The sequence below is a fragment of the Gossypium hirsutum genome, chromosome D11 (genome assembly GCF_007990345.1).
Source record: "Gossypium hirsutum isolate 1008001.06 chromosome D11, Gossypium_hirsutum_v2.1, whole genome shotgun sequence".
Taxonomy (NCBI): Eukaryota; Viridiplantae; Streptophyta; class Magnoliopsida; order Malvales; family Malvaceae; genus Gossypium; species Gossypium hirsutum.
In genome coordinates, this window is record NC_053447.1 from 70,563,337 (window position 1) to 70,576,266 (window position 12,930).

The 12,930-nt window shown below is 37.2% G+C and overlaps 1 protein-coding gene across 1 annotated transcript; it reads left to right on the top strand.

The window, feature by feature from the left end:
* Positions 1–1,982: 1,982 nt before the first annotated feature.
* On the top strand, positions 1,983–5,915 carry LOC121223528 (putative disease resistance RPP13-like protein 1). Its single transcript, XM_041105139.1, has one exon. The coding sequence runs from the start codon at positions 2,318–2,320 to the stop codon at positions 5,855–5,857; it is 3,540 nt and encodes a 1,179-aa protein (XP_040961073.1). The 5' UTR covers positions 1,983–2,317; the 3' UTR covers positions 5,858–5,915.
* Positions 5,916–12,930: the final 7,015 nt, after the last annotated feature.

Genomic DNA, 12,930 nt, shown 5'->3' on the forward strand with positions numbered 1-12,930 from the left:
TACATTTTCAACCTTGGCCTCATTTTCAACCAAATTTTGACTCACACAATTGACCATACAGTCTTTTGTGCCAAGGATTTGTTCATCAAAGGGAGTATTCTCCTCCTTCATAGCCTTAGTTGACAACACATCTTGCTTTGTTCCCTTGTTCATTACAATCCTATTTCTTTTTGCATATACAGTTTGAGTATAGTTTGCTTGCCTTTAGTCTGCCATTTTGGCTTGCACCCACTTGAGCTTGCATTTAGACCGTCTGCCATTTCGGCTTGCACCCATTCAGGTTAGCATTTAGACTGTCCGCCACTTCGGCTTGCAATTCGACAAGCTCAGACTTTGATAGGCTCGCACTTTGCTTACTGTCTTCAACAGGCTTGCAACTATACAAGGCTCTCACCTTTAGATGAGCTCGCACCATTTGCTGAGCTTATAGCTTGCACTTTTCGCTAAGCTCACAGCTTGAGCTTGCGGCTTGCACATTCTTGCTGAGCTTACACATTGGAAAGCTCACATACTTTCCTTGAAACTCCTCATTCAACTTATTTAAGCTTGTTTGGGAGTCTCACAGGGTTGAGCTGTTGTTTTCTTCTCCACAAGCAATCTTAAATCACATGCTTTGGCAACTTCTTTCTTTTTAACAAGCAACGAAAGAAAAATCAATGGCCCTCAAAGACTTAGGCTCTGATACCAATTATTAGAGATTTTGTAGGAACAGAGGAAGAAAAATAAGACACAAGACAAGGCAGCAAGATGTAAGAAAAAAATTTTACTTGCTCACAAATGTGCATCAAGGGAGCTTATGGCTGATAGCTTATTTTTGCTCACTTATTCAATAAGAAAACAATACATTTATAATCAAAATACATCACCAAATACTACCTACTACCACTGAGTATGCTAGTAACTTGATAAACATTGCTTGTACACATAAACAAGCCACCTAAACTAGTCATTCAACACCTAATGTATCAAGTTGTCACGAACTTGTTCATTTTCAACTACTTTGGTTACAATGAAACTAAAGAGAAAACCTTGCTGTTATAGCAAGCATACGTGCTGCAGCATGTTTACAAGCCGCATGCACTTCAACCAAAAATATCACAGCAGCATGGTTGGCTAATTTTTAACATATTTGTTTCTCTTTATCTTCTTTTACATAATTCCACCATGTCTACCATTGGGGAGGCTGCCCTTCATGGTTTTTGGAGCTGTTGTGGGGCAGGTTGCTCGACTCTGCACTCAAATTTGTTGCTGATCACAAGCAACTCCAGCAGCCAAGCCAGTGGCAGTCCATATTTCCTGATATCTAAGCAGTGATGGATGATGCCGAGGAGAAGTAGATCAAGAACAAGGGTGTGAAGAATTGGTTGGAGGATCTCCAAGACTTGGCTTACGATGTGGATGACATCATGGATGAATTCACTTATGAAGAGTTATATCTCAAGCTCCAAAAAACTCAAGCTCAAGCCAGCACTAGTAAGATACAGAAACTCATTCCTACCTGTTTTACTGGTACTATTTTCAATCCCAAGGTGAGTTCTTTTCTGTTTAAGAATACCATGATTCCTAAGGTGAAGTAGGTTTTGGTCTGGGTACCAAATTGAGCATTAAATCAAATTCAAGTACGTATTGATATATTAACCTTTTATATTTAACAAAGGCTTTCAAGCTTGAAGTGGCAATTGAAGGTTTAAGATACTGCTATTTCATGATAAAATCAAATTAGAATGGATTTTAATTTAAGTAAATTAGAAATTTATTTTCAAATTTGTATCAAAACTTCCGAATCTAGATATACCAAATAATATGAAAAATTTGAATTTTTTTTTAAAAAAATTGGGATGAATATGTTTTCATTCCCCATAACAAAGTAAGACATGTGATTGTTATATTTCCTGTCAATTAATCAAGATATTTACTTGGAATGTGTTACTTTGGTCACAAAGTTATGGGAAACGATATTTGTTTTATATTTAATTATATTGCAAATATGGGCATTGGATGCCATTGGCATGGAGCTCAACCTTCATTTACTTGGAAATTGGGATAATGGAGAAGAGAAGAGCATCAAAATTCATAAACAATATGGGTGGGTGGCTCAGCTTTTGTCTTTAATCGTTTCACATCAAAAGCAGCCACCCAACAACCACTTGGCCTCTATTTTCTTTATCAGACTTCCACCTCACTGCCTCCTTATCTGAATTAGTCAACATTCACTGTTATACACAATCTCCATCTCCGTTCCTTTCATTTTTGTTCCCTGAATTTCAAGTTTTGGCTTCTTCATTTCTCTCTTCTCCTTCCTTCTCATAATTTCACCATGTCTGTCATTGGAGAGGCTGCTCTGTCTGCGTTTTTGGAGCTGTTGGGGCGCAAGTTGCTCGACTCTGCGCTCAACTTTGTTGCTGATCATAAGCAACTCCACCCGCAGCTCAAGCAGTGGCAGTCCATATTGCCCGATATCCAAGCAGTGTTGGACGATGCAGAGGAGAAGCAGATCAAGAACGAGGGCGTGAAGAAATGGTTGGAGGATCTCCAGGACTTGGCTTACGATGTGGATGACACCTTGGATGAGTTCGCTTATGAAGAGTTACGTCTCAAGCTCAATAAATCGCAAGCACAAGCCAGCACTGGAAAGGTACGGAAACTCATTCCTACCTGCTTTACTGGTACTAGTTTGACTCCCACTTCTTTCCTGTTTAAGAATTCCATGATTCCCAAGGTCAAAGAGATCACTGATAGACTGAATAGTTTGACAACTCGAAGAAGCAGTTTGGGGTTGACTGAGATCTTGTCTCAAGCTCCAACCTCCAAGGGAAAGCAACCCAGGCTGCAACCAACTTCCATACTGGATGGAGTTATGGAGTATGTTGGTAGACACAAGGAGAAGACAGAAATGATTGAGTTGCTCAAAGGTGATAACTCCAGAGGAGTTTCAGTCCTTTCCATCGTGGGCATGGGAGGGATGGGTAAAACAACTCTTGCTCAGCTTGTTTACAATGATGCCACCATCAACCAGTCTTTTGACCACAAGGCCTGGGTATGCGTTTCTGATAATTTTGATGCAGTTAATATAACCAGGACAATTTTAAAATCCATCGATCCTAACTCTAGTGATGAGAATGACTTGAATTTACTTCAAGTTAAGTTGAAGGAGAAGTTGTCTGGGAAAAGATTCTTGCTTGTTTTAGATGACATTTGGAACGAGAATTACGATGATTGGACCATCTTACGGTCTCCGTTTGGAGCAAGGACCAAAATCATTGTAACCACTCGTCTTCAAATTGTTTCATCTATTGTGGATTCACTCAAAGTTTTTCATTTGGATAAACTATCGGATGATGATTGTTTATCCATATTTACACAACATGCATTAAAAGCAAGAAATTTCGGTGGACATCTCCCATTTAAAGAAATTGGAGGGAAAATTGTTAGAAGGTGCAATGGCTTACCTTTGGCCGCAAAAGCCGTTGGAAGCTTGCTACGCACAGTTAAGTATCATCAAGAATGGGAAAAAATATATGAGAGCGAGATATGGGACTTACCAGAAGACCGGTGTGGCATAATTCCAGCTTTGCGATTAAGCTACCATCACCTTCCATCGCATTTGAAACGATGCTTTGCATATTGCTCTATACTTCCTAAAGATTATGAATTTGAGGAAGAAGAAATGATCTTGCTATGGAGGGCAGAGGGTTTCTTGCAACAAGAAGTTAAACTTCGAACTAAAGATCTTGGAAATCAATATTTTCAAGATCTAGTGTCGAGGTCATTTTTTCAGATATCTAATAAAGATAAATCCCGATTTGTAATGCATGACCTTATCAATGATTTAGCTCAACTAGTTGCAGGAGAGGTATGCTCCAAATTGGAGGGTGACAGGAAATGGAAGTTCTCAATTCGCACTCGGCATTCTTCTTATGTTGCCAGCGAGTATGAGACAGTGAAAAAGTTTGAAGCATTTGATAAAGTGAATTCTTTACGCACTTTTCTACCTTTTGTGTTTTCAAGTTATTATCAGGAGTTTTATTTAACTGATGTTATGCTGGTTGATTTGTTGCCAAGACTTGGGTACTTAAGAGTGCTTTCTTTGTGTGGGTATCACATCACTGAATTGCCTGATGTTTTAGAAAAATTAAAGCAGCTTCGCTACTTAAATTTTTCTTACACCAAAATCAAATGTCTACCTGATTCTTTGTGTACTCTTTACCATTTGGAAACTTTATTATTAAAAAATTGTTACAAGCTTCAAACGCTACCCTCGAAGATGGAAAATCTTGTCAACTTGCAATATCTTGATATCAGCGGTGCTAGCTTAATAGAAAGGATGCCTGTTGGAATTGGTTCGCTAATTAATCTTCAAAGGTTATCTGATTTCGTTATAGGGGAAGGTGATGGACACCATATCGGAGAATTAAAATATTTGCTAAGCCTCGGAGGTAGTTTTCGTCTTTCTGGATTGGAGAACGTTAATGGTGAAGATGCAGTGGATGCCAAGTTAAATGAGAAACAAGGGATTGATCGGTTGGTACTGCAATGGGGTACAGACTTTAAGAAAGATACAAGGATCAATGAAATTGAAGAATGGGTGTTAAACTCTCTTTGTCCTTCGAAAAAGCTTGAGCATCTTGTAATTCAGAATTATGGTGGTGCAAAATTCTGTACTTGGATAACAGATTCTTCCTTCAAGAATATGTTGTCATTGGAGATTCGCAACTGTAAAAATTGCAAATCAGTACCAGCAATCGGAAGGTTGCCATTCTTGAAAGATCTTTTAATTGGTGGTTTGGATGAGGTAAACAATATTGGAGTTGAGTTGTTCGGAGAAAATCAATCGAATGCATTTCCATCATTAGAGACCCTGTGTTTTGAGGGTATGTCAAATTTGGAGGAGTGGGACCCATGTGAAGATGATGAGCAAGCTTCGAAATTCCCCAACCTTCATAAGCTTTCAATCAGAGAATGTCCTCAATTGTTGGGAAGGTTGCCAACCATTCTTCAATCCTTGCAGAAGCTTGAAATCCGTAAGTGCAGGAGACTGATTGTTTCGATTTCAAGTTTTCCTTTGCTGCTTGAATTAAGAGTTGAAGGGTGTGGAGAATTGATTGATGAAGGTTCTTCTACAGAGGAGGTTACCTCTTTAAAAAGTGTGTCTCTTTCAGACATTTCAAAGTTTAATATTTCAACAGAGAGGATGATGTTGAGATTTGCAAACTCAGAAGACTTTAACATCTTTGGTTGGAAGAAGCTGGAATCTTTATCACAAAATGGGTTAGGATTAGTGGGGCATCGTTTCATTGAAATTTATGATTGTCCCCAACTGGTCTGTCTGGAAACAGAGGATGAGAGATTGCAACTTGACAAGATACCGGATGTTGAATCTCTGAGCATAAGAAAATGTAAAAGGCTCAAGAGACTACCAAAAGTCTTGCATGCTTTCACATATCTTACAAGAATGAGACTTGAGAGGTGTTCAAGCTTTGTTTCTTTTGGAGAGAGTAACTTCCCCCCTGCTTTAAAAAAGCTAGAGATTTGGGGGTGCATGAATTTGCAATATTTAGTTGATAAAAAAGAAAATAATAAGAGTATGAGCAGTGACACTTGTCTTCTTGAGCACTTAGACATACTATTCTGCCCATCTCTGATATGGTTATCATCAAGGGGTGATATATGCAATCGGCTTCAACATCTGGAAGTTAGCAGTTGTTCAAAGCTAAGTAGCTTATTTTTTAATGCCAAGTTACCCGTTATGCTTAAACATTTACATATTTGGAAGTGTCCAATGTTGGAATGCATAGCCCAAGACTTCCATGAAACTACTGATCTCGAAAGCATTTTTATCTGGGGTGGTCAATGTTGAATATTGGCAATATCCCACATTAGGAAAAGATAGAAAGGGAGGGGGTTTGGTTTGTTATATATAGAACCCCTCCCCCTTTGGTTGTATCATCCCAAAATCTTCTCCTTTGTAATATTTCTAGAGGAAATATTAATTTGGTAGTGTCCGAGGACGTAAGCTAAATTGGCCGAACCTCGTTAAAACTCTGGTATTTTATTTCTTATTTGTTTGCTTTTATTTAATAGCTTTATGTTGGTTATATTTATTTAGTTATTATTGCTATAAATATCTAAGTGAGTTCTGTCTAGTTGTTGGGTTTTAAGCGGGACCATTGTGACCCCTCCAATTTAACTGGGAATTTTCTTAGTATAATTGTTGGCATAATAATTATCTAAATATTTCTGATAATATTGTTATTAATATTATCGTCGCTTCCGCAACAATTGGTATCAGAGCCAAGGTTTTGTAGTATGCTCTGTGTTTGCAGCTTAGTCTGATCTTACACATCAGAAACATTTCCTAAAGCTTGTGGGTATTCTGCATTTGGTGGCTATTAAGTAGAAGCTATGGCAAAAATGACAGAAGAAAAACCATCCATATCAACAACTTCCACTTCGTACATTTTGCCGAGGATTGGAACTGCAAATACGAGATTTGTAGTGGAAATTTTTGATGGAACAGGTCATTTCGGCATGTGGCAAAGTGAGCTTCTAGATGCCCTCTTTCAACAGGGTCTAGATATTGCCATTGAGGAAGAAAAACCAGAAGGGGTTGATGATAAAGAATGGAAGACCATCAACCGATTGGCATGTGGTACAATTCGATCATGTCTTTCCAGAGAGCAGAAGTATACATTCAGTAAAGAGACTTCTGCAAGTAAATTGTGGAAAGCATTGGAGGAGAAATTTCTGAAGAAGAACAGTCAAAATAAGTTACATATGAAGAAAAGACTGTTTCGTTTCAGTTATGTTCCTGGTACCACGATGAACGAGCACATTACCAATTTTAATCAGCTGGTGGCTGATTTGTTGAATTTGGATGTGACTTTTGAAGACGAAGACTTGGCGTTAATGTTGTTGGGATCGCTTCCTGAGAAGTTTGAGTACCTTGAAACTACTCTACTTCATGGAAAATCGGAAGTAACTTTCAATGAAGTAACTGCTGCATTGTATAGCTATGAACTACGCCGAAAGGATAAGTTGAAAGGTTCAGGTGAAGCAGCAGTGGAAGCATTGGTAACAAGAGGTCGTCAGCAAAGTCAGTCTAAGGGGAAGAGAAGAAAGTCCAAAGGTCGAGCTGTTGCCAAAGATGAATGTTCTTTTTGCAAAGAAAAAGGACATTGGAAGAAAGATTGTCCAAAATTGAAGAAAAAAGGGAAGACTCCGCAAGATGCAAATGTTGCAGAATGCAATAGTGAAGCAGAGTCAGACTTTTCTCTTAGTATGACATCTTCAACATTATATGCAGATGAGTGGATCATGGATTCTGGTTGTTCCTATCATATGTGTCCCATTCGGGAATGGTTCTTTGAATTTCAAAAACTAGATGAAGGGGTTGTTTACATGGGTAATGATAACACATGTAAAATAGCCGGGATAGGTTCAATTAAACTGAGGAGTCATGATGGATCTACTAGAATTTTGCGGGATGTACGATATGTCCCAAAGTTGAAGAAGAATCTCATCTCTTTGGGGTCGTTAGAATCTAAAGGCCTAGTTGTGACAATACGAGATGGAGTTCTTAAAGCAACTTCAGGAGCATTGGTGATGTTGAACGGCATAAGAAAGAACAATCTGTATTACTACCAAGGTAGTACAGTGGTCGGGACAACAGCAGCAGCAATTACGAGTACCAAGAAGGACGCTGAGGCAACACAGCTGTGGCATATGCGTTTGGGCCATGCTGGTGAAAAATCCTTGCAAACTCTAGCCAAGCAAGGATTATTGAAAGGTACAAAGACTTGCAAACTTGAATTTTGCGAGCATTGTGTTCTGGGAAAACAACGAAGGGTGAAATTTGGCATTGGGATTCACAATACTAAAGGTATTCTGGATTATGTGCATTCTGATGTATGGGGACCGTCCAAGACTCCATCACTTGGAGGAAGACGTTATTTTGTCACCTTTATTGATGATTTTTCCAGACGAGTTTGGGTGTTCCCTATGAAGAACAAAGATGAGGTGCTTGAAGTTTTCCTTAAGTGGAAAACTAAAGTTGAAAATCAGACAGGAAGGAAGATTAAGGTTCTCCGATCAGACAACGGTGGAGAATATAAAAGCGATCCTTTCCTGAAGATATGCCAAGATTGTGGCATAGTAAGGCACTTCACCGTAGGTGGAACACCGCAACAGAATGGGGTGGCAGAGCGTATGAATCGAACGCTTGTGGAGAAAGTTCGATGTATGTTATCTAATGCTGGATTAGATAGAAAGTTTTGGGCTGAGGCTGTGACGTACGCTCAACATCTCATCAATCATTTGCCATCATCTGCTATAAATGGCAAGACTCCTTTGGAGAAATGGTATGGAAAACCTGCTACTGATTATGACACCTTGCGCATTTTTGGTTCTATTGCATATTATCATGTGAAAGAATCAAAGTTAGATCCAAGAGCAAAGAAGGCTCTATTCATGGGCTTCAATGCTGGTGTTAAGGGATATCGTTTGTGGTGTCTAGAGGCAAAGAAGACGATAATCAGTAGGGATGTTACCTTTCATGAATCTGCCATGTTGAATAAGGTAAATCCAGAAGGAGTGAGTAGTACTTCACAGCAGGTGGAGTGTACTCCGCAGCAGGTGGAGTTTGAGCAGAGTGTGGTAATTCCAGCAAAAGGTACCACTAGTGATTCTTCATTGGCAGATGCAGAGTCAGATGAGGAAGAGGTTTCTACCCAAGAACCTCAACAGCAATCAGAGCCAATTGCAGTCAGAAGGCAGAGACGAGAAATTCAGAAACCTGCTCGTTTCACTGACATGGTAGCTTATGCACTTCCAGTTGTTGATAATATTCCATCCACTTACACCGAAGCCATTCAGAGTTTAGAGAATAATAGATGGTTAGGTGCAATGGAAGAGGAAATGCAATCTCTAGAGAAAAACAAGACGTGGAAGCTGGCACAACTACCAAAAGGGAAGAAGGCGATTGGTTGCAAATTTGAAGACACTATTGAAGTTTGTGTTATGAGAAGATGTTCGAAGATGTGGAATATCGCCAAGGTGGAGATTTGTTGAATATTGGCAATATCCCACATTAGGAAAAGATAGAAAGGGAGGGGGTTTGGTTTGTTATATATAGAACCCCTCCCCCTTTGGTTGTATCATCCCAAAATCTTCTCCTTTGTAATATTTCTAGAGGAAATATTAATTTGGTAGTGTCCGAGGACGTAAGCTAAATTGGCCGAACCTCGTTAAAACTCTGGTATTTTATTTCTTATTTGTTTGCTTTTATTTAATAGCTTTATGTTGGTTATATTTATTTAGTTATTATTGCTATAAATATCTAAGTGAGTTCTGTCTAGTTGTTGGGTTTTAAGCGGGACCATTGTGACCCCTCCAATTTAACTGGGAATTTTCTTAGTATAATTGTTGGCATAATAATTATCTAAATATTTCTGATAATATTGTTATTAATATTATCGTCGCTTCCGCAACAGTCAAAATATTAAATCTTTACCGCAAGGATTAGACAAGCTCACCCATCTTGAGAAGATTCAACTTGATGGTTTTTCAAGTCTGGTTTCATTTGAAGAAAGTGGGTTGCCCACCACAAATCTCAAAGCTTTCTCGATTTCCAATTGTGAAAATTTTAAAGCACTTCCCGACTGCATCAATAATTTCCCCTTCCTTCAGAAATTAAAGGTGTGTGAGTGTTCGGCTGACATACCCTTTCCAGAAAAGGGTTTCCCTACTAACCTCACATCACTTGAAATCTCAAACGCACCCAAAATTTTTACATCACTTGTTGGATGGGGATTAAATAGACTCTCCTCTCTTCAACAACTCACCATCAGTGGTGCTGGATGCCCAAATGTGGTATCATTTCCAGAGGAAGGGATGGGAAAGGCGCTGCCTCCTTCTCTCACCTTTATCTGCATCCGCGAGTTTGAGAATCTGGAATTCATGTGCTCCGAGGGATTTCACCACCTCACCTCTCTTCAAGAATTACAGTTCAGTAATTGTCCTAAGCTCGCATCTCTTCCGGAAAAAGATAAGCTTCTCTCTCTTGAGCGGCTGTATATTTGGGGTTGCCCGTTGCTAGAAGAAGGGTGCGGTAGGGGTAAAGGACGAGAGTGGTCCAAGATTTCCCACATACCTTTTGTGTTTATTCAGTATAAAACAGTCATCCCAAGGCAATTAGATTGAAATTTCAGCAGCAAAATCCGGCACTGATTTCTCCACTTTCATACAAAAGGTGTGGAACCATTTTAAACATTGATCAATATCATAGCTTTTTTAGTTTGATTTATGTGATTGTCCTCAGGTGCAAGATGATAAAAGCAACCAGACTTGTACATATTTTGTATTCAATTTTTGCAGGCATTTAAAGCTAAATTGGCGAAAAATAGTGGATAAATGCAACTGACATGCTTTAGCAACCATTATTCAGCAAATTGAATGTTCTGTTTTCATCCGCATGTTCTAATTTCTAAGCTTCCTTTGTAAATTTGTTTGAACTGGTCTACGCAGATTATATATATATATTCAATTTTTGTATCTCTTAATTATGCAAGGCTTTCCCCATGCATGAGATACCAATATAACGAAGGAAGTTCCATCTTATTTACTGCATCGTACAAAGAAAGTACGCTGTTTTTCTATCACTCTTTATATGAAGTTCCACTACTTTGAAAAGCTTCACCTTCCCACTCCTCCTGCACTTACAGTGATGTTATCAATGTTTATGATAGATCGATACATAAAAGGGCTATAGGATGTAAGGAGAATTTGTTCTTCTGGTATTCCTTTCCACACTCAAACCACAGGTATGAAACCGTTGTAAACATTGAGCAATTTCATAGCTTTTTAGTTTGATATACGTGATTGTCTTTAGGAACGTGATGACAATAGCTATCAGTATGATAAATTTTGTATTGATTTTTGTAGGCATTGGAAGCAAAATTGGTGACACAGTGTTCCCTTCAAAAGATTCTTTCATGAAAGATAGTGGAGAAATTCAACTGATCCTTCGATTGAAAAAGCTTGAGGAGTTGATTGGGCATCCAAAGTGGACAATGCCAACTTATTGGCACCACAAAGTATTTGCCACATTTTGCCTATATTACATTAAAGGTGCATCTCCATTGGTGATTGATAGATGCTAGGATTTCAATGCACTATTGCTTTTGACATTTTGAGATTGAGACATGTCATTTATTATGGCCATGAATTTCATTTCTAGTTCATAGATGTAGAGAATATTCTTAAACCTGTTAAAGATTTGACACTAAATTTCAAACCTTATAATTTATTAGATTAAATTGGATCGGTTATGGTTTGTGGGGTTGGGGCTGGCTGCAGCAGATCCAGTTACTATATCCATAGGAAGAAGCAACAGATCAAATACCATTACTGCAAGCCTAGGAAGTATGCTTAATTCTGGAAATAAGAAAAAAAAAAGGAATTAATATAAAGGGTCATTTCTTTTGGAAGAAAAATGCTTCCTCTGTTGGACTCTTCCTTGACCACTTGGAGGTTATTTAAGATTTCTGGAAATACAGATATTTCATTAGGTTTTCTGATTCACTGCTTTTGGTAATTGCAGCTAATATTAATCTTTGGTATGGTGGCAAAAGACTGCAACCTAAATTTTTATACTTGCAACAAAATGTTCTTACCACTAAATCAAGATGATGTTGAATTAACACTACACTTGGATTGCATTAAATCTTTAGAGTTTAATTTTCGTTGTTTTCCCTTTTAAGTTGTTTGGTTTGGGGGAAAAGTTAGGTGAAAAAAGTGATATTACTTTTAAGATGTGAAGTTACATTGTTATCTTATTAATATTTTTACTTAAGTTATTTTACAACAGGGCATAATTGGAGGGGTAGCTAGGGGACTTGTAGGGCCACTGAACCTCCCTAAAATAGAAAATTTTTTATTTAGGTCCTTTAAAAATTTAAATTAATAAAAGTAAAATTTCACTTTAACCCCATAAAATGATAAAAAATTAATTTAACCCTTTAAAAATTATAAATATATAGACTATTAAAAATGATGAAATTGTATTTTTATTATCGTAAAAATTATAATTTAATTTCGACCACCTAAATATTTTCTGGCTTCGCTACTTGGCTGGAAAAAAAATCATTATAATCAATCATTTTCTTTACTTTTCACAATTTAACCAAACAAAGATAATTCCTTTATTTTACTTTCATTTACTATTTTTATCTATCTAAACAAAATAAATATTTATACTATAATAAAATATGTGATTAAGTTTGGTACCTCAAGTCAAGTGCACTATAATATGAAGTTATTGTTTTGTAATTTATATAAAATTAAATTAAATATATAATGTTATAATGTAAAAATAAAAAGATACATTTAAAATTTAATAAAGAAATTCACAAAAAAATAATAAAAGAAAATATTAAATTAAAAACAATATATATTTTAAAAAGAATTAAAATTTCTTTGTATCAATAATTAATCATTTAATTTTTTTTTGGGTTTTTTTATTGAATCAAATTAGTTCATATTTTAATTCAAGTGGCTTAGGAATTTGTTTTCAAATTTGCATCCCAACTCACAAATTTAGATAACCAAATAACATGAAAATTTGGAATTTTTTTGTTTTCATTCCCAAAAACAAAGACTGACATTTTATTTTGGAAATATTAAATTGAGCCAAAACTGCAATAGGTTATTTTGGCTATGGGAAATAATATTATTGATCTTAAATTGAATTACAAATATGGGCATTGGATGCCATTGGCATGGAGCTCAACCTTCATTTACTTGGAAATTGGGATAATGGAGAAAAGCAAGAGAAGAGGAGCATCAAAATTCATAAACAATATGGGTGGGTGGCTCAGCCTTTGTCTTTTTTCCGCCTTCTTTATTCGTTTCACATCAAAAGCGGCCTCCCGAAGA

What these genes read in the sequence shown, in the direction of transcription:
- LOC121223528 (XM_041105139.1), top strand. Translation starts at nt 2,318, where the DNA reads ATGTCTGTCATTGGAGAGGCTGCTCTGTCTGCGTTTTTGGAGCTGTTG.